Source organism: Halichoerus grypus, chromosome 8 (genome assembly GCF_964656455.1).
Source record: "Halichoerus grypus chromosome 8, mHalGry1.hap1.1, whole genome shotgun sequence".
Lineage (NCBI taxonomy): Eukaryota > Metazoa > Chordata > Mammalia > Carnivora > Phocidae > Halichoerus > Halichoerus grypus.
In genome coordinates, this window is record NC_135719.1 from 26,544,737 (window position 1) to 26,571,878 (window position 27,142).

General features: G+C 52.7%; 1 protein-coding gene and 1 long non-coding RNA gene across 3 annotated transcripts in view; one reads left to right on the plus strand and one right to left on the minus strand.

The window, feature by feature from the left end:
* The window catches only part of PCSK6 (proprotein convertase subtilisin/kexin type 6), a 181,271-nt gene extending 170,291 nt beyond the window's left edge, over positions 1-10,980 (minus strand). For both annotated transcript variants that reach the window (XM_078078969.1, XM_078078968.1), the window contains exon 1: positions 10,696-10,980. In XM_078078969.1, coding sequence (XP_077935095.1) covers positions 10,696-10,980 — 285 coding nt within the window. The remainder of the gene's footprint in view (positions 1-10,695) is intronic.
* Positions 10,981-11,097: 117 nt separating this feature from the next.
* Positions 11,098-21,200, plus strand: LOC118530974 (uncharacterized). The gene is made up of 3 exons (XR_013450132.1): positions 11,098-11,358; positions 16,819-18,032; positions 19,896-21,200. It is a non-coding gene; the product is annotated as an uncharacterized LOC118530974 (long non-coding RNA).
* The last annotated feature ends 5,942 nt before the right edge of the window (positions 21,201-27,142 follow it).

Below are 27,142 nucleotides of genomic sequence, written 5' to 3' on the forward strand. Positions count from 1 at the left end.
AAGGTACCAAACTGTACACTCCTATACGTAGACGACATCCATGGATGTGTGCAGGCGTGTGCACACACATATACACGTATGTGCATACTCCTATACAGACATATGCGTGCACACACACGCGCTCACACATACATGCGCGTGCACGCACATACGCACACGTGCGGTTTAAAAACAAAAATAATGAAAGGACATAGTCCAAATTGTGAACGGTAACTATCTTTGGGTGGGAGGACTTATAAAGGATTTTTGGAGTTCTCTTTGTTCTTTTTCATGTTTTCCAAATATTCTACCTATGCGTATTCCTCTTATATAATACCAAGACAATTTAAGTAATGACAATTAAGTAATCTAAGTAATGACACAATTTCATAACTGGGCCGTGCGAGCCTCTGCATATCCTTGGGCCCTCATTGAGCCCCTTCTCTCCTCGCGGGGGTCTAGCTTTCTTGTCGGAGATCTGGTGGCACAGTGCTCCACTCTCCTCCTGGGGTGGGAAACACATGGGTCTCTGGTAGGTTGGGGGGAGGGTGTCCAAGGACAGCTCCCTGCCCTTGAGACTCCTGGACTCCAAAGTCAAGAATGCTGTGGGCAGCCTTCACTCCTGCAGAGGTAAACATGCGAAGTGAAGCCCCAGGCCAGAGACCTGATGAGAAGGAAGGGTCCTTCTGGATGGGACTGCGCAGACACCTCCCCGGGTGCCCCTTCTAGCTCAGCCCTCCATCTGCCTGGACTTACGAGCTGGAGAGCCCCACCTCAAGCTCCAGGGCCCGCTCAGGTGCCGCCGGCTCTCTAGGCACGGTCTGTGAGTAAGGCCTGGAATCCAAGTGGTCCAAGTTGAAAGCCTTGCTCTGAAATTTACTAAAGCTGCAGTAAGTCACTCAACCAGCTCGGAGTCTCCGTTGGCTCATCTGGGTCACTCCTAGGGCGCTGGGGTGATGATCAGAGCAGGGCTTCTTCATCTGTAGGGCCAAGAATATAGGAGTTGGCCGGTGGTAGTGGTAGTTGTTCTGGGGGTACTGGAATGCAGTGACTCGGTTATACCCCTTCTAATGAAACAGTCACCAGGTATCTGAGAGGTGGTGGTGTGGGGGCAGTGAGTGGGACAAGGGCCTGAGGAAGCAGAGATGAACAAAGATGAGGACCACGAGACGCTCGCATGCCATGTCTGTGCATGTGGTGGGTGGCAGGGGTCCAGCTGAGACCCTCCGTGGAGCTCTGAGAATACTGTGCTCAGGCCTGTCAGGGAGCAGACAAGTCAGGAAACACTACTCTGACTAATTCTGAAGACCAGCATTCTCCAGGTGGACCATACAGGGAGTGGGCACCCAGGTTAGAACGACTACAACAAATAGCAGGTGCAAAAGAAAGAAAAAAAGTATAGGGAAAGTTTCCAGAACGTCAAAGGAGTGGCTGGAACACCTGACAAAAGGGAAGCGTTCTGGGTTGAGGCCAGAGGGGACAGGGCCATGACCAGTGGATATGTCCCAGTTTCCAGCTCAGAGGACAGAGGATGAGAAAGGGCGAGCCTTCTCCTAGTCAGGGGGAGCTGCGGGCCCTTCCCTGACAAGTGAGTACCCCACCTGCCCCTCTGTCCACCTTCCCAGACTGTCCATCCTGGAGAGTCTGACAAGATCATGGGAGTGGACTCGCCCCCTCCCCTGCCCCAGTGGGTAAGAAGGAGGCTCTGACTGAATGATCACAGGAGATCATCTCTGAGAGGTGCTGACACAAGTTTCTGAAACAAAGGGGAGAGTGTCTGGAAATCAAGGGCCCTTCCAAAACCCCGCCTGCCACCATGGGACACAGATTTATCCACCCCTGTGGCAAATGCCGTCTGGCTCACCACCCAGCGCTGCAGGAGTCTGATCCGGTTGGGCTGTTTCTTCCCACTGCGAGGTCAGACTCACCCAACAAGGACTCTGTAAGTGACTGATGTCAGCCCGCGAGGGCAGTTCAAAGGCCCAAAGGAGGGGTAGGAAGCTGAAGCTGCCCGCCCCCTCTCTGGCCCCGATTCTGCGAGCAGGTCGTATACCGCCAGGGGGCGCCACCCGTCGGGCCAGAGGCTGTTGGACCCTGCGGGGAGCATGGTTGGTTTGCACCCAAGCAACCCGAGGGGAGACAATGAGACTGTTTCTTCCTCTCAGCAGTGGTACCGTCTTGACACTGAGGGCATTGATGGGCTGGTTACCATGGGAACCTGAGCTGCCGAGCCCATCCCATGGAGCATGAGGCGCCCTTCCAACAGCTGATGGCTATTCATCCCTGTTCTTCGCCGCGCGGGACAGAGGGCCTTGTGCCTGCCACCGGGTCTTCCAAATCCTCCAACAGCAGAGGCACAAGGACATGGCGAAGATCTGGGATTTGACAGGATGACAGGACCCATCGGGTCTGAAGCTGCCATGGTGGGCTGCAGGCCACTGCTGGGCCATGCTCCCCTTGTCGCTGACCTGACCTAGAAGCAAACTAGAGCATCACAGAGGGTCGCCCCCAGGCATGAACACAAGCACCAACCCGGGAAAGGCCCGTCTGCTGGGTGACTCCAAAAAGAAAGGGATTAAAATGTAAAAAACGTGGGTGGCGATGGCTCAGCCAACTGATGTGGAGACGTAGGAGGCGACCTTGCTCCTTCGCCAGTGCTCACCACCTCCTCCACTGAGAGGTTCTTCCGAGGCAGAAGCCACATCTCTTATCTCTGAGGGGCCAGCACCAAAGAGAGCACGCAGCAAACTCTGAGTAAATGAGTGCGTGTCCTTTGGCTGCCCTGGAGGGACCCCTCCGCCATCAGAGAAATGGCAGGACTGGAACCGATCTTTGAGAACAGCCTGGAGGACCGACAGTGGATTGACTTCCCCGGGAAGCCCAGCGCCCAGGGGCAGAAACAGACAAGCCAGCAGGCAATGTCAGGGCAACGGGGCTGGGGACATCGGGCAGGCCTGCAGATGGCTGGGAAGGACGAGGGACTGACCAGGGGGTGGGAAAAGCATCCTAGGTAGAGAGAACAGTGTAAGGAAACCTGAATGGAAGCAGGAGCATGAAGTGGTTTGGCAGAGCTGGAGCTGGGGGCAGGGCGGAGAGAGGCCCTGTAGCAGGACACCCAGGTGAGAGGTGACAGAGTCCCCAGTCTGTGCTGGGCAACAGCCACAGGAAGGCAGGGGGGCCTGAGAGCCGTCCACAAGACCCATGACACAGGCTGAGGTACAGACCAGACAGGAGGCATGGAGGAGAGGGGTGGGGGGGGAGGCGGCGGTGACTTCCGGGCCTCGAGCTCAGGCACCCGGGTAGATGATCCCTTCTGTAGACAGGGACCGCACAGTGAGGAGAAGGTCTGCAGCAAGGGATGACTAGTCCGGCTGATAATGTGCAAAGTTTGAGCAACTGAGGGTAGCATCCATCCTAAAATGACTGGAGGCATTGGGGCATCTTCTTTTTTTTTAATTTTTCATTTATCTGGGCGGGGTGGGGGGGGGCACGAGTGGGGGGAGGGGCAGAGGGAGATAGAAGCAGACTCCCCGCTGAGCAGGGAGCCTGATGCGGGACGCGATCCCAGGGCCCTGGGATCATGACCTGAGCTGAAGGCAGATGCTTAACCGACTGAGCCACCCAGGTGCCTGGAGAGATGTAAGTTTCAATACTGATGAGAAGGCGCCAGTACAACTATTCTGGAAAGAACAATGCAGACATGCAGCACTGTGTGTGTGTGTGTGTGTGTGTGTGTGTGTGTGTGCACGCATGTGAGCCAGGTGGAAAGAAGGAGAAACAGTGGCTAGTGGGGTCCACATAGGCTCTTTGTCAATGGCAGCGGATTGCTGAAAGGCTTTCTGGCCTGGTGGCTCACCCTTAGCTGAGAAACAGGGATGAGGGCCATCTGCCAAAGGTGATGATGGTGGAAGGGGGGTCAGAGGGGATGGGTTTGGGCCCTGGCCTGTCAGGCACCAGTTTGTGACCTGCACAAGTCAGAACCTAACTGGGCCTGAGCTCTCCTCATGGTTAAACAGGCCTGGTGCAAGGCTCCATGAGCGAGAACACCCAACACAAGGAACACTGGCTTGGGCACAAGCACGTGCCAGGGCTTCTGGTCAATGCCAAGGCCAAGCCACAGTCTGAGAGCCAGAAGGGAGGGGGAGGCAGTCGCGATAAATATTACTTAGAAGCCCTCTGCGTGCCAGGCCCTGGGAGAAGGAGCGGGGGGACACGTCAGCCACCTGTCCTGGGCTGTGGAAGATCAGAGGAACTACGTTTTAGAGGCAAAATCTGTGCAGAGGCTCAGAGACCCAAAAGAGCCCAGGATGTTCTCCGTGTGTGAACAGTCCTTTGTGGCCCTTTTGCCACCCAAAGCCCAAGGCCAGGCAGAGACCTCAGACAGGTTCTTCTCAGATGGGGCTCTCCACCCCATCCACCACTCTGTTTGTCATGTGCACCCTTCTGTCTAGAGAAACCCAAACTCTTCCAGTGGACCAGGCAGCTGAGCCATCCCTCTGGTCTGACTTTGAGTCTCCTCCTGGCCACCTGGCTCCACGCACGGTCACTCAGCTTCAGGCAGCACGGCCCCGGTGGCTTCCGAGGGCAGGCCACTCAACTAAAACCACGTCCACTTAAAACTGTCACCATCTGAAGAAAGATGTCAAATGCCAGCATATGAGACCACGAGCTTTATAATCCCAATCTTGTCTGTACCCAGAACCTTGTCACACCCAGAACCTCTCCCTTTCTGCTCCCAGGCCAGCCGTGCGCATGGCTCCTGGCTCGGACCATAAATGCAAGACAGCCTCAGACCAAAAATCAAAACCAGATAACAAGGTCACGGGTGACTGCTACTCTGGGCCTCCCCTTGTCCACCTTGAGCTCCTGACACTCAGATGGAAACAAATGCTGGCCCATTATTTTAACACCTGGCTAAAGTTTCAGCTTGTTTTTTTATCGTAAGAACAGCTGTCTGCAGCATGACAATAGTCCCCTGCTGACAAGTGAATTAGGCAGGCCCACCTGAAATTCTGAGCCACGTATGTCCCACTCGGTAGCTATTTTAAGCAAAACTATTTAAGGCAAGTTCAAAATCATTTAAGGCTCTTAGATCTTTTTAGGAGCCCTGGCAGCCAGCCTGCCTTTTTATGTTCAGACTCAGAACCAACAAATTAGCTCAATACCCCAGGCAAAGCAAAAATGCAAGGGAAAGTATGGTGTCTAAGCGCCACTTTTAAGATAAACATCACCTCCAAAAGCTACAGATGCTGAGATGTCGCGATTCGGTCTGTGAGAATTTCTTGTGGCCATTCCTCTTCTGCACTTGGAGTCATCAGTGTCAAAGGCTGCAATGTACATAGGTTAGAGTGAGGGCCACGTGGACCCCAAGATGCTTTGAAGGAGAAAGAAGCCTGGTAGGAGAGCAGGGTTCCAGCGCTCTGGGTCTGGCTCTGTCCAAACGGCCCTGTGATCCGAGCCAGGCCTTCTGGTTCTCTGAGTCACCAGCTGCTTGACAAGCCAACCGGCCCAGCTCGGGCCGTCTAAAGCAGGGGCTTCTGACCCCAGGCCCACAGGCACCTGTGTGCCCACACAGACAGGCTTCAGATGATCCAGGAACACCATGACGTGTGCGTATGATGTGCATTTTTCTTTTTTTTCTCCCTTGCACAGGTCACATGTACCTACATATAAGTGTATTTACATGCATGTGCGTAGGTGTATGTATGTGCATACGTACATGCATATCTGCACACGTGTACATCACTATAAATTTTGATAGAAAAGCACAAAATGCTGAGACACAATTTTGTATATAATTTGTATGTTACATACACAGATGTACGTACCTACAGATGTATATTATGAACTAGAACACCGTGGATAAAGTTTCTTCCTTCCTCTCCCAGTTCCTTCCCCAGCCCTCCCTTCTTAGAGGCCACCACTAACCTGAATTTGATGTGGATGCTTCCTACATGTGTAAGCATTCATAAATAATACAGAACTACTTAGTGTGTTTTTTAGAGTTTACCGCACCGTGCGTCTGCAACGTGCCTTTTCACTCGCCATCATTTTTGCGATTTATCTATGTAGACCCGTATCCGGTTAATGCCTTTCTAACTATTGTACAGCATTCCATCATGTGACTATTTTGATTTCATTCTCCATTCTTCTACTGATATATATTTAGGCTGTGTTTCCCTTCATTTAAAAAATGCCTCTGGGCAGCACTCTGCAAGGCTCCTTGCGCCCTCGTGCAAGATCTTCTCTCTAGTGGAAGCCCAGAGGTGGACCCGCTGATATAATTCTACCTCACTGCTAAGTGCCCCATTGCTCTCCGAGGTAGTTCTACCGATCCCCACTTCTACCAGCAGCATCAGGAAGCTCCATGTGCTCACATCCTCGCCAACGCTTGATACGAACACTTCTCCACATCTGCCAATCTGATGGCGTGAAGCGGTCTCTCTCTCGTTACTGCCTCACGCTGTGTTGTCCCCATAACTCCCAGGAAGGCTGAGCGGCTTTTCTCGAGTTCACTGGGCCACTTGACGTCCCTCTCCCAGTTTCTTCCCCCTCCCTGCTCAGAGGCTACTACTAACCTGAACTTGAGGTGGATGCTTCACACAGGGCATTGAATTCCCTATGCATACACTTCTCCATTTTTCTACCTGGCATTTCACTTTTACTTATTGACTTATTTGATTGCTTTTTATTTTATTTTTTAAGATTTTATTTATGTGAGAGAGAGAGAGTAAGTGAGAGAGAGAGAGAGCACAAGCTGAGGGGGGAGGGGCAGAGAGAGAGGGAGAAGCAGACCCTACCCCCCAGCAGGGAGCCTGATGCAGGGCGTGATCCCAGGACCCTGGGATCATGACCTGAGCCGAAGGCAGAGCTACCCAGGTGCCCCGATTTAAAGCTTTTTAAATAATCTATGCCCTAACCTGTGTGTTATACGCCATAAATACTTTTTCTATTCTATTATGTGTTTTTAAACTCTGTAATGATGTGTTTGTTATACAGAACTCTTCATGGATCAATCTCTTCCTTTATTAGTTCTTTTCATGTCTCCTTTAAGAAATCCTTTCCTGTCCCAACATCATAAAGGTATTCCACTCTGGTTATTTCTAGCTGGATTTACTGTTGGGTAGTGTGTGGTGAGGTCAGGATCTGATTGTTTTCCTGAGTCATTTCTCTCAGCACCACTGATTGAAATGCCCATCCTTCCTCATCCATCTGTAACTCTTCTGTTCGCACATACAAGTTCCCACACCTGCGCGGGTTTGAGCCAATTCCACTGCTGGATGAGACCATCCCCGGGGCCAACGTCCAACTGTCATGATCACCCCAGCTTCCTGGGAAGTTTTGCGCTCTGGCAGAGCACACTCCCCTCCCTTCTCAGGGTCGTCTCAGGGATTCTGGGAACCTACTCTTCCATGTGAATTTTAACATACATTTGTATGATTTCATATCCCATATAAAACCCTGTTGGCACATCAATGAAATTACATTGAATTTAGAGATTAATGGGGGGGGGGGCATGTGATAATCAGTCCTCCCGTCCATGAACATGGCTTATACCTCCAATATTCAGACCTTTTCTTCAATATATCTTTCAAATATTTTATAATCTTCTCCTGGTAAGTTTCACATTTTTTCAAAAATTCCTAGGTATCTAACGGCTTTTATGCTAGAGTGTATTATCATTTCTTTTATCTTCTCAACAGCTGCTACTGTCGATCAAGCACCCTGTTCAATTCTATGACTACTTATAATAGTCTCTAGGTTCTCTTGGATTATCCACATAGTTATGCCATCTGTCAATAATGACATTTGACTCTTCCAAACTTTTCTTCCTTTCTTTCTTTTCTTTCCTTTCTTTCTGTCTTTCTTTCTTTCTTTCTTTCTCTCACATTGTGGTGCATTACCTAGGACCTCAAGTATCATGATGAATAAAGAAGTAAAAAAGAGGTTAGTTTGTCTGGTTCCTGATGATGCACATTTTTCAAAGAAGATCCACAGCCATGATCAATCTGAAAGGCTTCCACGTTCAAGAAAGGTGAATAACCTTTCACCTGAATAACCATCTCAATTACCTTTGCACCATGTAAAATACACGGAATCGGGTTATTAGTTGCATGAAAGGGAGTAAAACATTCGAACCAGCCGTCAGAGCATCGCAAAGGCCCACGAGAAAAGCAGGGCTGTGAGTCAGGGCAGGTACCGGGCATAACACTAATTGCCCATTAAGGGTTTGGGGAAAGAGTCACACAGAGGACACTGAGACCAGAGAATGTAGCAGGAGACAAAGAGCGGGGAGCATAATTGTCAGAGGCGACACGCACTGTGTAGACACAAACAGCTTCCATGCCTTGCTTCCCCTCAGTTTACTTATCCATAAATCAAAGCTAATAATATCTACATCTTATTTATGAGTCACAAATTTTCCTGGCTGAAAAAGGCAAATAAGGTTTTTAAAGAGTTCTTATTGAGTAGGTAGAGGGTGGAATGCTCCAGGCCTTTTCCACATTAGTAGTTTACTTGGGGGAGGGAGGGAGAAAAGCTGGTTTTGGAATAAAGAGTAATAGGCTCTCCCTGAGTAATCTCTCACACACACACCTCTGAGACTGCCCCGGATCCCCAACCAACTAATCCCCTCCGTTTGCAAAGGTCTCCACAGCGGCACCCCCACCCCCAGCACCCTGCCTCCCAAGCTGAGCCACCAGGCTACGTGCAGTCCACCCTGGCTGCACTGGACAGAGCTGGGGAGACATGGAGAGACTCCCCCAGAATGTCCCAGGTCGGGGCAGGTACATACCTGAAGGAACCTCCCCCACGGGCAAAATGAGAACAGCAGACTGCGTATGAAATTCAACTCGGGCGGGTCGGACAGAAGTTGTTTCAAAGCCCTGGCATTTTGGATTCCGGTGGACAGGAACCACGAGGGGGAATCGCCGTGCGTGCCTCTCGTGGAAATATCCGGGAGCCTTACAGTTCAAGTTCCGTACCCCACCCCCGCTCCTTTAATTATAGGAGTCAGAAACCCAGGCACTTTGTAATTTACCGTGCAGCTCAAGAGTCACTTTTAGCTGAAGACAAATTGCCAGGCCACCTGGGCAGAGCAGTGAGGTGGATCAGGAGCCGGGGGGCCTTAGCAATCAATGGGGATGGAAGCCTGAGGACCACCTTCCTCGGTCTGGACCATCAGCCAGGGAGATTTAGGAACCACAGGCAGAAATGAAGCCAGTGCTGCCCAAAGGCAAAAACTTCAATCACGGGATGTTTGCAGAGACCTGAGCAGTCCATATAGATAGACAGATATAGATACACAAAAGACAGGACGGCATCTTCCCAGACACACTCGGACCCGCCATGTAGGTACAGAGCAAGCAGCAGACTCTACTTTTCCAGAAGGCCACACATTTCACATTAGCAGCGTCTGTGTGGGACTTTGGATGCAGAAGAAATGTCATTTACATTAGGGCCACACCACACTTTGCTGGCTTCTGTCACGGATAATGATGAAACTAAATTTAACACCGCCTGGCACCACATTTTGAGTTATGAGCTGGCGCTTCCCCGCCGTTTCGCTTGATCCTCTAAGTGTATAGTTTGTAGATTTGTTAACTGCGCTGAAAGGTCCCCTGGTGGGACAGCACATTTCAGTCCCCTGCAGCCCCTCCACCGGCCATAAACCAACCCTTTGCCCCACTGCCACTCTGTGGGGTTGGGGCAGGGGAAAGGGATCTACCTCGGGGGTCCTTTGGAGTTATGCCACCTTCGTGCCCAGGGCTTGTCCTCTCTTGCTAACCCAGTAATAGCGACAGCCCGGGCCGTGGGAGGACTCTGGGCTCACTGAGCAGGGTCGAGCCCTGGCCTGGGGTTTTGCTGCGGGCCAACACTGGATCTTCCCAGCAACTGCAGCCGGTATGACCGACACCGCCCCTACAGATGAAGAAGATGGGGAAGTGACTTGCCTAAGGTCATACAGCTAGTATGCGGACAGCTGCCATTGGAACAGCGACAGAAGCCGAGAAACAAAGCAAATTCCAGGGGCCTGGAGGGGTTTTCAACGCAGGACCCCCTCCCCCCCACCCCCCTGCCTCCAGGCCCCCTGCGCCGGCTGCGGAGTCCTGAGCTGCCGGCAAAGCCTCTGACGGCTGCCTCCAGGCTCCGGCACCGGGCCGCCCTCCCTCCCCTCCGGGAGCCGCGGGCACCGAGGGAGCACGGGACACCGAGACTCTGGGCCATGCGCCTGTCAGCGCCGAGCGGCGGCCGGCCGCCCTGGCGCGCGCTCAGGGTCTGGAGCCCCGCGCCGCCCGTCGAGGGCAGCGGGGCCGGCGTGGCGGAGCCGGGGCTCCGAGGCCAGGGAGAGCGTGGCGGGCACTGAGGACAGCGCTCGCGGGCAGAGCGCGCGGCGCCCGAGACTGGCTCCCTCTCCCGCCCCGCCGGGCAGGTGCCCGCGCCGGGCCGCTCGGCCCCGCGGAACTGCCCCCCGGGGCGCGCCAGGCCTGCGTGGACGCCCCCCCCACCTCCGCGGGCCACCCGGTGGGCCCCGCCGAGCGTCCCCGGGCGCCTCGGTCAGCCACCCCCCGCCCCTCGACCTCGCGGGCCGAGCCGTTCGGGACCCCTGCCCGCGCGCGGCCGCGGCGGCGCCGCGAGCCGGAAGGAGGCGCCCCCTCGCGCCGTGCCCACCGGCGGCCGGGAAAGTTTTGGGCGCGCGGGGCCGGCCGCACTCACCTGGCCCAAGTTGAGGTAGCCGTGCGCCGCGGCCACGCGGTCCGCCGCGGCCGGGCCGCCCAGCACTTGCACTGCCCAGTGGTTGGTGTAGACGGGGCGCGGCGGCGGCGGCGCGGAGCAGGCGGCGGGCAGCGCGAGCAGCAGCAGCCAGCGCCAGGGGCGCGGCGCGAGCGGCCGGAGCCCGGGCCCGCCGGCGCCCCCCGCGTCCGCGGCGGTGGCGGCGGCGGCGGCGGCGGCCCGGGGCGGCGGCCGGGGCCCGGGCGCAGGCGGCGCGCGCGGAGGCATGGCAGCGGCAGGCTCGCGCGGCGCCCGAGCGGCGAGTGCGCCGGGGGGTGGGGTGCCGCCTTTTAAAGCCGCTCCGCGGCGGGGAAGCGCCGCCGCCGCCGCTGCGGGCGGGAGCGAGGGAGGAGGAGGCGGCCGCGGCGCGTTCCCGCCCGCGCGGCCCGGTGGCGCCCCTGGGCCCGCGCTCGTGCGGCCCGCACCGGGACCGGCGCAAGCTGCGGGCCGGGCGGCGCGGGAGGCCCGAAACGCCCCCCACCGCCACCGGGGAACTTCTCGCAGACTTTTGGGGCTCTCTGGACAGGCAGGCCAGGGCGGCCCCGAGCGGCGGCCTCGGCCCCGCGTGTTCTCCCAGGAGCCCCGAGGGCCCCAGGGGCAGCTCAGGTGAGTCCAGACTGGTGAGCTGAGGCCCTGGCGCCCTCCCACCCGTCGGGCATCCTGGAGGCCTCGTTCACCAGGTCGAGTTTAATCTCCTTTAAGGGTGGCCTTGCTCATCTCCGTGTGAGATGGTGGGCTTGCAAGGGCTCTGGGTTCTAAGGGAAAGAAGCCACGAGGAAAGGCAGAGTCATGGCCCGGTTCAGAAGGAGGCCTGATTGAAGAGGCACGTTACGTGGGGCAAAGACAGTCGACAGATCAGCTGGGTTCAGTGAGTGCGCAGGAGAAACCCACGGGGACAGCCCCGAGGCTACAGCCCACTTCGGGAGGCAGGTGGACAGGTGCATCCCCAAGCTGTCCACGTCGTATCTGCGTGATCTCGGCACGTTGCTGTCCTTGTTGAGCGTGGGGCTCCACCTGTAAATGGGGATGACAATAGTATCTACCCCATAGGGCTGTTTTGAGGGTGACATGAGCTCTCGCGACGCAATAAGCTGCCCGTAAACGTTTGTGTTTATGAGCTCAGGGCCCGCCACACGGTAGGTGTTCACTTGCGTAGACTCTTAAAAGCTCCCACTGAGCTGGGACCAGTCAGTGGGAAAGTGAGTTGAATCATCCTTGCCCCTGCTGCCCGGAGCAGCCTAGAATGCACTAGCTAATTATTTGGTGCACCCTGGAGAATTACAGAAATGTTCACACCGTGAAGGAGCAAATGGTGAGAGGCGAGGACCCCTTCAGGATCTCTTCTCCCATTACTTTCAAGACCTATCGGTCCCAACTGGCCTCATGTGGGAAGCAAGCCTATACCTGATTAATACAGGAGAGGAAACAAAACATAGGCCCAGGAGGCCTTTGAGGTGGGAAGGCAAAACCACTGATCTGATGTTCAGTGCCTGGAAGAAATTCCTGTATAGAGCTCACTTGAGTCTGTGGCTTGGCACACAGAGGTTAGGCAATGAGGGGCAGGAGGGGTGGGGAGACAGCAGGATCCATGGAGGTGGCTTCCCCACGTCCCTTCCAGCCTCCCTCTCAGGAGCCCTTTGGTTTCGTAACTCACATGATTCATCCTTTCTGCAGGCGTGAGTCACCCTGAATGGAGGTGGGAGAACGGGAGGTGTGGTGGGAGGCCCAACAGGGACAAGCCAAATCCTTATTCACAAGGGCTCCTACCAGGGGCCCCTCTTGGAACCCAGGGATTGATTTCCCACACGTTTTTCTCTTTTCTGCACTAGATGCAACTTCTCCCACCTTCCTTCCCCTGGCCAAGTGTGGTCAGCTCCCTGGGCAAACACTCGAGGCCTGCACCACACTGCAGAATGCAGGCCCTTTGCATCCCTAGACATTTGCCCACCCCTACCCACTTAAGAGACAGCAGGCCCTGGGGTAAGCGAGGCTGCCCTATCAGGCAGACACATAGCCAGAACCCTCAGCCTGTCTCTTCCCGAGGTCACCCTACCTGTCCCCTGAGAAGGGACGCTGGACTGAGCCAGGGGGTTGGATTAGAGGCCCCACTCTGTAACTTACCAGCAACACATCTGGGCGACACCTGTCACCTTTCTGGCCCCTGTCCCCTGGACTGTGTCTCGGCTCTGTCCCAGATCCTGTGTTGTACTTCTTCAGGTAGGTGGTCCTCTTCAAAATAATGCTACACTGCACATAATCTAAGTTATTATGAAGCAACTCGTCCCTCCCAAGAGGGTCCCCCCAAGACAGCAGTGATTTTGACAGGCAGAGATAAGGGTTTTTCCATAATAATTTGGTAGATTAAGGGATTCAGCCCACTGAACCGAGGAGCCGAAAATGCATCAGAATTTTTACTTGGTGGGATCTGAATTTATTTTATTAACAGATCTGGTCCTTTCGGGCTAAACTTTGCATTTATTGTAGAAGTGTCTGGACAACTGTCTTGGCTTCAATATTAGAGGAAGACCAGCTTCCCAAAATGAACATCCTAAATCAAATCACCTCTTGTGGGTTTCCTATTGATTTACTTGGTGACAGGATTAGCTCAATCACAGAAGTACCAGCCCTTGCACTGTGATAGGATCTGTAATAAAACTTGGCTGGTCTTCCTGCAGGGAGGGAGATTTACTCCTTCCTGAGGCTCCAGCTCTCCAGATGGCCTGTGAGGGTCCCACAGCTCGGGGCAGGGGCCAGGGTGGATGAGGGTGAGAGGGCTAGTGGGGACAAGACATGGGCCAGAAAGGTGATTTGGAGTCTGGTCGTATTTCAGAAGTTTTTTTTCAAGATTATTTTATTTATTTATTTGAGAGAGAGCAAGAGCATGAGCAGAGGAGGGAGGCAGAGGGAGAGGGGGAAGCAGACTCCCCGCTGAGCAGGGAGCCCGACACGGGGCTCCATCCCAGGACCCTGAGATCATGACCTGAGCCGAAGTGAGACGCTTCACCGACTGAGCCACCCAGGTGCCCCCATATTTCAGAAGTTTTAGAAAATGCTAATACAGAGATGTGATATTTATACTAGAAGCTTCCCAAATCAGACAAGAGGACGGAGGGATCAGCACTGGGAAGATGTTATTGAATTCCGTGTTCTCGGGCCCACACTTGAGCCCTTCACAGCAAGTACAGCATGGCACAGCTGGGGCCAAGGAATGCCCAGCACTGCCAGGACCGCTGGGCAGCAGAAGGAATCACACAGCCTCCTCGGGTATGTTGAAACAGAAATTCGATGCAGAAGTTGCATCTGTTTAAGCAACAAACGCTTTACTGAAAAATTGCATTTTGGAGCTGTGCTCAGTCCAGTGGGCCAGGGGGGGCCTCCCTCAAAGAACGTCCGATGGGCACCACCTTCAGGATATTGGAGAAGAACATGCACTCAAAGCCCAGCTTCACCACGATTCATGTGCTACCTCTGGCATGTTGCTCTAGTATCTTCTGCTGGAAACGGCAGTCATGGTGCTGTCCCCGGGGCCGGGCCCCGGGAGGCCAAGAGGAGCTCATGCATACAGAGCCCCTGGCCCAGCACCTGCTACTGCTGAGTAAGCACTCAACAGTGGTGACAACGGGGACCAGGCTGCTGCTGGGCACCAGGAGCCCTAGAGTGAGGAGGATGGGATGGGCAAGGCTGCACGCTCTGTCCCTCTGTGGGATTCACGGGCATGTGAACATTCAACCCTTCAGCCACGCCTAGTTGCACATTTTCTCAAATTTTAACATCTCGGACGAGGGAGGTCCTAGGAAAGATAGGACCTCTCCCTACCTCCCACCCCTTCACCCCAGTTCCTGAGAAACTCTTCCCCGGTCCCAGGTTTCTACAAACCAAGGGTCCCCCAGCTGGTTCCACTTTCTCCCATTCACACTTCTCTTTTCTCTCCTTTTCATCCATCCCAAATCCCACCCGAGGCTGTTCCCTCTGAGTGGGTCAGGGGTCTTCCCCTTCTCCGTCCTTCTCGGAGCTCTGCCTTCCACACTGTGTTAATGCCCATAGATCTTGATGTCTCCCCAGTGTAGGCTCTGATTCATGTTGGACTCTACTCCTTTTGTCGGGGGTGGGGGGTGGGGGTTGTTTGACCATCAAGCAGCACAAAGCCCACTCCACTCCCGCCCACTCTTTGCCTCTCTGGTTAGACTTTCCCTTTATATCTAGATACTCATTGTCTTAAGAAAGAGCCTTGTAAAAACTGCTTCTCCTGCAAAACAATTATCTCGCAATTATGTATCTTAGTGTTCCTTTCATAAACTCCCACGTGGAAATTTAGTGTCAAACAAGGAATTTAAGAAGCAAAAAAGCAGAAACTCCCTGAGAAGCTGTTCCCCACTAACAATGAGAGCTTTGCAATTTATCTGGTTTCCCCTTTTTGCTTTGGCTTCCAGGAGGCTCAGAGCCACGTGTGATAGAAAATCACAATTGTTTATTTCCTCCTCCCCACAGCAGTTAGAATGCCTTTGGGTTTAAGTGCTAGAATACCCAACTAAAATGAACATGAACAGTAAAGATGGAATTTGGTGATAGGTAGAACCAGGGTTGCTAATTCAGCAGCTCAGTGATGTCAGGGCTCAAGATAGCTTTTCTGGGGACGCCTGGGTGCCTCAGTGGGTAAAGGGTCTGCCTTCAGCTCAGGTCATGATCTGGGGTCCTGGGATCGAGCCCTGCATCCAGCCCCTCATCGGGCTCCCTACTCAGTGGGGAGCCTACTTCTCCCTCTCCCACTCCCCCTGCTTGTGTGAGCACACGCACACACACACTCTCTCTGTCAAATAAATAAATAAAATCTGTAATTAAAAAAAAAGATAGCTTTTCTGTACTTTGCCTGGCTTTCTCCTCTTGCGCCTAAATCACTCCCTCAGACTGGAGCACTTTGTTCTCTCAAGATAGCATCCAAGGAAAGAAGGCAGGACACCCAGCTTATTTCCCCTCAGGCCCTACTGATCAGAACTGGGTCACAAGCCCACCCCATCTGCCAAGTCATCATTGACCACATGAATGGGTTACCCAGGTTGGTTTGTAGCGGTGTTGGTTTTTCTCCTAGGGCAACATTACTGCCCCGGAGTGAGCAAAACCAGAGATCTGTTTGCGAGGGGCTGCTCTAGGAAGGCTGTTGGGTGGGCACCCAGCAGGTTCTACCATCTTTTCTCTGTTTCTATTATATCGCCTTTCTATAGATCTTGCTGGCACAGGGCGGACTACAAATGAATATTTATTGAAAGGAGGGAGAGAAGGAAGGAAGGGAGGGGGGGCTGCCCCGAAGCCAGCCCCCCACCCTCGTGCCAAGCAGAGCCTCAGGATCACATTGCACTTTACCCAAGTCTGGCATACCAGCAGCAGGATATACATCTTATTCCTGTGTGAAGACATCACTCCGACTCCAGGCTGAGTTTCGGGTTCATTGCCTAAGTACTCTTCCCGAGTGAGAATAAATTAGAAGTTGGCTCCCTTCATAGTCACGGCAAATGGGGCGAGCCAGAAGATGAGGTGGGAGTCAGGGGTTTGCAGTCACAGGCCAGGGAGAAGAAGAGCTAGACACGAGTCCTTTCTCGACAAGAATCGTTTTGGGAACCAAGGTTTATAAATAGATAGTGGGGAGAGTGCATGCCAGTAGACATAAATGAAGTAGCCTGGCTGCAGAGGGTGGCGGAATTGGCTGTTTGGATTCCTTCTGGAAAGTTCCCCTTCCTGGAAAATAGATCCCACCCTCCAGCTTCTCTCTTCCTCCAAGGAAACAAAGGCCAGAAGGCACAAACACAGTTACTTTTCTGCCCTCCTGCCCCTGGGGAAGGGGGTCTCCCTGCCCCTCTCCAAAGCCACGCCTCCCTTGCCTGGTCCTCATGGCATCCCTCCCTCTGTGGGATCTTGCTCTGCTGGTTGCCCACACTCCTGACCCGTTCATCTTTTCCTCTCCCCAGATCGTTCCCTCAGCAGCATATTTACCGGAGCTCCTCACCCTACACAGGCACCATCACCCCCTTGGCCCTTCATACCATCTCTCTTGCCCTCCTCCTTCCTTCACAGGCAAGGTCCTGGAAAAAGTTACTTCGGTCTTCACCTGAGTGTCACCCCGGATCCAGCTCCCTCCTGACTCAGCAGCTGCACGCGCAGTGGCAATCAACCAACCAACTGCAGCTGGAGAAGAAAGAAAACCACCCTGGGTCTCCCTGGGTGTTCCTCATCACACAACTCCGCAGTCATGTTGAAAACCCAAACCCACTGTTCTCAATGGCTGTTTCTACCTTCTTTCTGCAACTCCCACCTGCTCCCCCCCCCCCCCTTGCTTGCTTCCTTCTTAACTCTTTCCAAGGAGAGACCTCCCCGCCCCACACCTGCCCTGCGGCTCTGCCTCGCCCCCCACCCCACCCCCGCCCTTGCTGTAGGTGGGCACGCCCTGCTCCCTTGGAGCATCTCTACTCCAGTCTCCCCTGACCCCACCCCATCTCACGAGGGTGTCCCTGAGCCAACTGCTGAATTATCTCTGTGCACTTCTCTTGGCTGAGTTTCTCCTGCGGAATTATCTCTGGTTCATGACAAACATGCTATTATTCCATCCATCTTTAAAAATTTTTTTTAAATTAAAAAACCTTGGAAAAAATGGAAGCTACCCTTCAATTTCCTTTCTTCCCTTCATAGCAAAACAACATGCTCAAAAGAGTTGCCTTCACCCACTGTCTCAGCTTCTCTAACTCCCTGTCTTAAACTCACTTCAATCAGGCCACACCCCCATGCGCTGTCACGGTCACCAGCACCCCCTGAGCTGCTAAATCCAGTGGTCCATTCTGAGGCCTCGTCCTAGAAGCCACACCAGCAGCGTTTGGCAGGCGGAGCCCCTCTTGTCCCTCAAGCATTTCTCCTGAGACCCCCAGGACACCCTTCCCCATCTGCCTGCTTCTCTTCCCAGCTCAGTGGCTGCCCCTCCCAGGCCCCACTGACGTTTCCTTCTTAGCCTCCAGTGCCCAAGCCCTGGTTCTTGGGCTTCTCTCTCCTCGACCCTCACTCCCCTGGTGATGTTAACCATTCCCATAACTGCGGGGCCTGTTACATGCTGACGGTTCCCATTGTGTGTCGCTAGTTTGGACGTTGCTCCTGAGCTCCAGACAGCCGACGACTTTTCCACTGAGGTATCTAAGACACATCACAAACACCGAGCTCCTGATCTTCCCCCCTCCTCCCCACCCCTACTTTGCCCCATCACAGTAAAGGGCATCTGGTTGTTTCGATGTTGGAAATCCGAGGTGAGTCTGACCACTTCCCACCACTCACTGCTACCACTCTTGTCCCTCGCCTGGCAGAACTCAGTGGCCTCCTAAAATGCCCCCCTATTCTGCCCTTGCCCCCTTGAAACAAGCCTCAACACAGAGGATCACGTGAAAACCAAGGTCAGATAGGCTGTTCCTTGGCTCAGAGTTCTCCCAAGGCCTCTAGTCTCATGTATAGCAAAAATCAAAGTCCTTCTGAAGCCCCCAAGGTCTCCTATGATCTCCCCCCACCACACCCCGTGGGGTCTGTCAGATCCTAGAAGAGCATTGAACTAGGAGGTTCAGGCTTCCTGACGGAAGTGACTTTTAAGCTGAGCTCAAAGAAATAAACAGTAAGGACCCAAAGGAGGGGACCATCAATCAGGTCTAAGTGGGAAACTAGAAACCACACCAATTATTCACAGTAAGGGAATTGGTGACACCGGCGAGAGAGAGAAGCTGAGGTTAGCATGTTTCCCCCACCCCTAGCTGGGTTACCCAGGTGTCACCCACCTCCCTGCAGGGCACCCGACAGTGGAACCAGTGTGTGCAAAGGCCCTGAGGCTGGAGGAAGGTGGTGTGGTAGAAAAGCTAGCGAGGCAGAGGGGAGGAAATAAAAGGGGACAGGAAGGACAGCCAGAGGCTAGGCTGTGACGGTTCATCAACCCCGGCAAGAATTTGGACTTGATCCCAAGGGGAGTGGAAGGCCGTGGAGGAATGCTCCCACCGCTCCAATCAGCCTCTCCTCAGTGGTTCTCAAACCTGTATCTGTCTGCAGCCTTACTCTGTCTTCAGAGGGCCACAACCTGGTTCCCACATCTTTCTCTCCGTACCCAACACCTTCACTGTCTCAGGCCTCTTAAACCCAGAGCGACCTACATCAGCCTCCTCACCTCCAACCTGCCCAGACCCTGCCCTTGAAGGTCCCCTGTGGCATTCACAGATGTGCCAATCCCTCAGTGACACCGAGTAGTTTCTGCCTAATTCTGGCCTCTCGTCCCGTCTTTCCTCCCCTTCTCCATGGCCCCCATCCCTGCCGAGGTCCTCGTCGTGCACATGTGGGGTGTCGTGATCACTTCCCACGTGGTAAATCTGGCTCCAGCCTACCGTCCCCCCAGCCCACTGACCCGAGGCTTAGTTCCCTTAGACCATTTCAAGTCTTTGCAGTCATCAGGGTGGAACCCAAGCTCAGGGACCCAGCCCTCACGGCCTTCACCAGCCGGTGTTATCTTTCTTGCTCGTCCTGCCCCGCCATGGGGCCAAACGCTGTTCCCAGCTAACTAGCCATTCAGGCCCGGGCGGCTTGGCTTTCACCACTTCCTCCCTGGGCATGCCTTTCTCGGCTCTCCGCATGCTCAGATTCCTGCTCGCAGGCCTACACCACAGGTCCCCTCCTCTGTGAAGCCTTCCTTAACCGAAAGTACCCCTCCTACGCGCCAGCCCTCCCCATCTTTGTCCCCAGGCAGAATTGCTCACCCTGGCTATATTGCCTTATGCTTTGTGGCCCAACCATGATGACTGGTCACGGGATCTCTCACGCCCGGCTCAGTGCTCAGCTGGGCGTTTGGTCTCAGTAGCTGCTTCTCATCTCTCGGGGCTCCCTGGGCCACCCTTTCCTCACTGCTAAGATGAATCTTTAGCCCTGGTGGTCTTGCTCTATGCCTGTTTAAACAAGATAGGACCTCGGATCTAGTATTTTCCTCTTCCAGAACCTTGGGGAGGGGATTGGCTGGTCTGATGTGGGTAGGCACTGCAGTGAAGGGAATCCAATAGGTTTAAAAAAAAAAATCAATTAGAGTCCTGGATTTTTTTCCTACAAATGTGATAGCCAGCTATAATCCTAAATGTCACCCTTTCCAGGTTATCTTTCCCTCAATATTACGTGACAGTGATTTTCCTGAAAGAGTCAAGAACGGAAGACCTGATTGTAGATATCTAGGAGCCCGCAGAAGACACAGGGCCAAGGGCGCTAGAGCTGGGTCCCAGTTTCTGCCGGACGGGCCTGTGACCAGGGCAGACTTTCGGCTGGCTGAACTGGGACCACAGGAGTGCAAAGGGGCTTTATGACAAGTCAACGCGGAAGCGAAATAGGGTCCGTGTGGACGAGAGAAGGCTGGTGACCACAAGGCCCCGAGAAGCAAGACTCACAAAGGCATTCACGTTCCTTTCCACATGCCACTTTGATTTTCTGCTGATTTTAGTGTAACTTCCTACGGGACTGCCTGAGGGTGGGCCTCTGCGGCCCAGTTGGGCAGTGGTGAGGGGTGTGGGCTCTGGGCTGAGCGTGGAAGCCAGCCTGGCCCTCGCTGGCTGTGTCACTTCCGACAGTTCACTTATGATCCCAGGCCTCAGTTTCCTCCGCCGTTCGCGATACTCTAAGTGGTACGTCCTTGTGGAGAGCGAGTGAGGTGATCCGTGCAAGATTAGGACAGACCTTGCAGCCCGCAAGCTGGCAACGAACCTCCCCGGGATGTGTGTCCTCGGTCTGGCAGACACTGGCAAGGGGTTGTGGCGACAGCAGAAGCGTGGGGTTGGTGGGCCCCGTGCCGAGTTACATTTAGATGTTACTAAAACCTAAATGGTCCCTGGTATCCTGCTTGGATCTACGTGGTAGATTTAGGGCTTCCAAAATCCACTCGAGGCTTTTTACATCCTCCTCACTATTTATAGTCTAAGTTCTCCCAAATCACCAAGCCAGCCAAAATCCTTCCTGCTGTGTTTTCTCTCCACGCAAGCTCACTGGCAGCCATGTGATCCGTGGCCCCAACAAGCCCCTTACTCTGTTTCCTCGAGGAGAGAGACGTGGGATTCCTCTGCCCTTCGCAGGCTCGGCCACACTGACAGCTCGGGGGAGCCTGCCATCCCTCCAGTTCCCCCCACGGAGGTGAACTCCAGCAGCCATACCAGTTTCTGCCATCTGATACTGTCATTTTTAAAGGTGGGAAATTTGGTAAGCAAACAACATTCTGTGGCTCGGATGATTTTGTGTCCGGCTCTTCTTCCTCTGGATTGGAGCCAAGTCCCTTATTCTTATTTTTTCTCTGCCTCCTTATAAGCCCTTTCTCCCTCCATCCTGTAAACTTGATCTTGCATTAGAAACCAAATGGAGCAGCGTGATTCTTCCTGAGCACGTAGCCAACGCGGGTCACAGGGGGTCACCGTCGTAAAGAGGGAAATCTAATTCATTCCTCACCCTTGGGAACCTTCTCACTCACGGCCAAACTGTGCCTCTCGAAGTTCATGGAGGACTCGCGGCACACGACAGGCCACATGACAGGAGGTCATGGTGTCAGGTTCTGTCCCACAGACTAGGTAAGGAAGGGTCCGAATGGAATAGGAGTGCCCAGGCAGGAATATGAGAGGCAGCATGCACTACGGTTAGAGCAGAGGTTCTTGAACTGACCATCTCGGTTTTCATTCCAGCTCTGCCACTTCCTAGCTGTGTGACCTTGGGCCAATCGGTTAACCTCTCTGGGCCTCAGTTTTTCCAACCGAGCATAAAATGGGCATAACATTCGTGTTCACCTAGAATGAGTCAGCGTAGACAAAGTTCTCTGACTTGGGCCTGGCAGTTAGACAGCATCATGTAAGAGCTATGATTCTAAGACCAGAGGTTTGGTGATAACTGATTGCTCCTTGCAAATGTAGATGGTGCTAGAAGTGTCTGTGTGTGCGTGTACAGCTGTGGTTAGCACAGATGTGTTCTGGGCTGGCTGGCCCCACGGCGCTGGCCTCGAATCTCCACCAGAAGAGATGCACAACCCCGGCAGCATCAGCTCCCTCCCGATGTGTGCCTGATAAGAAGGAAGGGACCAGGCAAGGAAGGGGGGGAGAAGGGAGGGGCCGAGGAAGAGAAAAACACTCACATTATTTACTGAGGCCTCTACAAGGCTTGCGTGTACATCTGCGTCTCATTTGTTTTTAAAACCACCCCGTGCAGTGGTGATCCTTCTTCTCTTTCTACAGATAAAAAAGTGAGGACTCAGAAGGAAGACGGGCCTTGCCTAAGGCCTCCCACCCCCTGAGGTTAAGTGAGCTAGCAAATGTTCTCATCGGGGCGGAGGGGGTGGCCGTGAAGGCAGGACACAAAAGACAGAGGGAGGAAGCTGCGTTGTAGCTCAGAGGTCCCTGTCTCTTCCTGCCAAACAGCAAGGGAAATCCTTGGATGCTGATCAAGGCACGAGAAGCCCTGAGGAAAAGGGAAGCTGGCCTACCCATGGGTGAGTCGAAACAGAGGGCAGACGTGGGGGAGTCACTGGTCATGTGTGTCATCCCCGCCCAGGGGCTGTGCTCCTGGGGCCTGAGGAGTCCCTCCAGGACTGCTCTCTGGGGATCAGGAGGCTGCACTGTTGCCCCCTAGAGGAGACAGAAGGAGAGAGAAGCCGTGCCTGAACTCCCCAGCCCACTGAAGCCCCTGAGGGAGGCCAGAGCATCTGAGGTGGGAACAATTTGGGTGGCTGCCAACCCAGGAGCTGCCTTGATTATCTGTGTCACTCTTCAGACCTCCCTGTCAGGGAGAACTCAAAAAAGTGAGTCCCTTGGGTGGTGGCAAAACTGCCCCTTTGGACTAGAAAGACCAGGGATACACCAACACCCTCTTGCAGAAGCAAGGATGTGGCCACATTGGAGGGCATACATTGCCTGAGTCTGGGGTTAAATGTCTTCATAGAATAGTTGAGGGATTAGCTGGTGAGGTTGACAGATAAATACTAGATGCCCAGTTAAATTTGACTTTCTGATAAACAACTTAAAATTTTTTTTGCAGTATAAGTATATCCCACTGGGATATACTTATACTAATGAAATGATTTGTTATTTATCTAAAATTCAAACCTACCTAGCTGTCTTGTGCTTTTATTTGTTAAATCTGGGGATTGAATGCTCAAGTTGGAAATGGGAGGGCAATCACTAATATTTTAAAAAGAAGTGCCAAGCTGAAGTTTTGTTTTAAAAAATTCAGAATACCTTCTGATGGGGCCAGGAATCAAGGTAACTCGAACCATTAAAAGTGCCTCACTTTCATCCTTTTGATACCTCCCTGCTGAGGGATAAGTCATTCTTTCTGTCCAGGGTCTAGAAATTTCTTCCTGTCCCCAATGTCTGTTTAGAAGTCAAGTCTACCCTTGCCAATAGCATTTGGGTACTGAGTTGTACCTTCTTTAAAAAAAAAAAAAAAAAGAAAAGAAAAAGAAAAAGTCTTCTCTCCAGGCCGGCATTCAGATGCCCATGAGCTCTGCCATCAAATATGAATATTCTCTTAAAAATAAAAATTATGGTGCACTAAAAAAGGAGCATGTTATGTCAGCACTGGTGATGAGACAATTTATTACCGTCTACAAAAAGAAGGCTCAACTGATGTGGTGGAAGCTGGCTCAGTGAGCTGTAAATTATGAGCCATTCTCTTAGTGGCAGAAATAAAGCCTCTTGTCAGTCACTGCACTCTTCCCTTGACAGTCCAGCAGGCTGCTGAGAGCAGGCAGTCAGAATTATATGCCCATTACCTGTGAGAGCTGCCCCATTCTGCTTCTCCGGGCTCACCCCCCAACACTCCTGTGCGAGCCCTTGTGCGGTCTCTACTCACATCTTTAGGACACATGTCCTTTTTGACATGAAAAAAGTAACAAGTGTGTATGGTCTTCTAGCAGGAAGAAAGAAAGCAAGAAACCAAGACCTGAGTTCAGTGGAAAAGGAGCAGGATTCCAGACCAGAGGCCTCAGCAGAACTCCCTGCCTCGAGGGAGACTCCGTTGGCCTCTCTGAGCTGGGCCTTCCTTGGCTGGAAGATGGAGTGGGGCTGAAAGGGCAAGGCAAGAGGTAGCTCAGCTTCCGCACGTGGTGTGCTGGGGTGCTGCTTGTGAGGTGGTCTGCCTCTTGTGCTGGGAGGGGCTCACAAAGGACCAGGGGGAACCTGTGGGAGACGTTGAGAGAGGCTTCCTTTACCTAAACTCCAAGAAGGTGAACTCACAGGGACTCCCAGGGCCAGCTACACAAATCCAGAATTCCATGTAAGCAAATCCCGCTCCCACGGACCCCAACCCTGCCTCGATGAAGCTGGTGATTGCCCCACATCCTCCACCCCCCAGCCGTGGACTCACCACCTTCCAAGAACAATCTGTACCATTAACCCCTTACTATGAGGGCAGAATTTTAAGTACCCCTCAGAAGAGTACTCTTGGGAGCTCACTGCCTGAGACATAACTGGACGTGCACACCATGAACGAGTAACATGGATAATTGCTAGGCCATAAATATGGTTACATGAGTCTATTGCATATGAGAATAGGGTTACATGTTTTCATAGAATGCTTGAGGGATGAATTGGCAGGGTGGCCAGATAAATACTAGGTGCCCAGTTAAGTTTGAATTTTAGATAAACAATGAAAAAAATTTTTATTTTAAAAATTTTATTGATTTATTTGAGACAGAGTGAGCGAGAGAGAGAGCATGAATGGGGTGGAGGGGCAGAGGAAGAGGGAGAAGCAAACTCCCCGCTGAGCAGGGAGCCAGACATGGGGCTCGATCCCAGGACCCTGGGATCCTGACCTGAGCTGAAGGCAGATGCTTAACCCACTGAGCCACCCAGGCACCCTGAAAAAAAATTTTCTTGAGTATATATCCCACACAATCTCTGGGATATACTTATATTAATATAATGATTTGTTATTCATTTAAAATTCAAACTTACCTGGCTATCCTGTACTTTTCTTTGCTAAATCCGGCAACCCTTGGTGGGGGTCAAATACTCCAACTGGAATTGGGGAGGGCAGTGTATCGCTAACATTTTAAAAAGAAATGTCAAGCTAAGGTTTTGGTTTTAAAATTCAGAACACTTTCTGATGGGGCTAGGAAGCAAGGCAACCCAAACCCTGAAGGGTGGCTTGCTGAGCTCAGGTGTGGCCCATTAGGCATCTAGACAGATCAAAATAAAACAAAAATAAGTAAGAACAAAGAAAGAGACAGAGAGGAAGAGAGCTCACAACTAGGTGGGACATCTGAGACCATCCTAATAACCCCAGGGGCCTCAGGCAGCAGGATCCATGGGAGAAATGGTGGCTCGGAGCGTGCACATGTTAGGGAAGCTTTGTGAGCTAGTTAGTATATCTGGAAGGGTTTGGGGGACCTGGAGAAGAACCCCTTTGCCTTCGCATCCCAGCCTCCGTGGGCTCCGTGGTGGGGAAGGGCAGAATTGAGAAGGGCCCATTCTCCAGAGCCTGGAAGGGCCCAGGCCAGGAGCACCAAGCACCAGCACCATTTGCTACGCTCGTTCCTCAGCCTCCTCTCTGCGCCCCACTCTGCTCTCACCATCAACTCCCCCGCTACCTCGGCCAAATGCGCAGTTGTCCAACTCACAAGCACCCATCCCAGACAGTTCTTATTTCTTCTAGTTTGTCATTTCCCTTAACGTCTTATCGGTCCTCCTTGATTTTTCAAAGATGTTTTTCCTTTCTTGCTTGCTGCTTATTTCCCTTTCCTCCCACCCCCAAATGGTTTTCTGATGGTCAGCGAGACCCTTGTCTCTCTGTATAACACAAGGTGGATTCCCAGTCCGTCGCCCTATCTGGCCTGTAAGGCAGAACCTTTCCGTGAACTTGATTCGGATGGAGCACCTAAGAGCAGCATGGCCACTGGGGGCTCGGCAGCAGCTGTGTGCTACCACAGCATGAGATACTCTTTGCTTGTGAGAACCAATTTGTTAGGGCAGCTCAGACACCAGGCAGGAGGCCATGGGGACACACACTGCCCTCTGCAATGAGGAGTCCGGCACGGTGGAGAAAATGTCACTGACACTGTCTTCTAGCTTCAAATGTTACGTTGTTGAGGTAAAGTGGGAAAGGGCAGGGTTATGGACAATTTTTCTTTTTCTTTTTAGGTTGCGAACTATTAACTGTAGTTCAGTATTAACCAGCCCATTTAAGGGTCTATAGAATAATGACAATGTTCAAGCCAACAATGTCAATGTTGCAAGCACTCCCAGGGCAGTCTGAGTCATGGGTTAAATAGAATCCATGACAGAGTATTTTACTGAACTGTTTTCTAATTACCTGAAAATTGGTCATTCGTGTCTGCCATACACAGTGATGTGCCAACCACACGGTCTGAATAATCTGTACTTTGTCAGGTTTACAGAAGGCTGGCTGTACCTGCCATCTCTGGGCCGAGAATTCTTTCTATTCTCAATTATTTTGTGCTTTTGCCCAGAGAAAAATGATGGATCAAGGCAGAGAAGCAGGTAACGGGCCATCCCCAAATAAGCACGTTCAAAGACAAAGAGTTATCGAAATGTCACAAACTTTTGCTACCAGCCCATCATTTGAATGCTTTTCCAGCCAAGGGCATCTGCAGTGACATTCTCCCCTCTCTGAGCTCCATCAGGCAAGGGGAGACTCCCTGCTGACCATCACCGGGAACACGGACTAAATTCTGACAGGGTGGGTTATTCCTGAGCACCTGAGGAATAGTTAAGATGTGTCATGTCAGGGGGCGCCTGGGTGGCTCAGTTGTTAAGTGTCTGCCTTCGGCTCAGGTCATGATCCCAGGGTCCTGGGATCGAGCCCTGCATCGGGCTCCCTGCTCAGCGGGAAGCCTGCTTCTCCCTCTCCCACTCCCCCTGCTTGTGTTCCCTCTCTCGCTGTGTTTCTCTCTGTCAAATAAATAAATAAAATCTTAAAAAAAAAAAAAAAAAAAGATGTGTCATGTCAGTAGGTGTCTGGGCAACTTTTAGATCAAGCATTAATAGCCTACGATGGCCCCAATAATTCTCTCACATCGTGATTCTGCTCTTACCTTCTTAGTATGCTTTGCATAAAGGCAGTGTGGCTTCTTAGTTTATGTGATGCAGCAGTGCACACTGACCTCCATGCAAATACACTTCACCCGGGGCCTTTCCTATAGATGCCAGGCAAAATGTCCAGCCCCCAGTCCCAAAGGGAAGAATAACCAAGTGGTCATGAAAACCAAGAAAAATGCAATCACAGTACAGTTCTAAGTGTCAGTAGAGAAGACAATGACACTGAAAAGAACCTGAAGGAATTAGTAGTAAGATGGCCTGCAATTTTTGGCCAGGTGAGAATTTTTCCTAGTGTAATATGTAAGTGATCTTCAGAATTC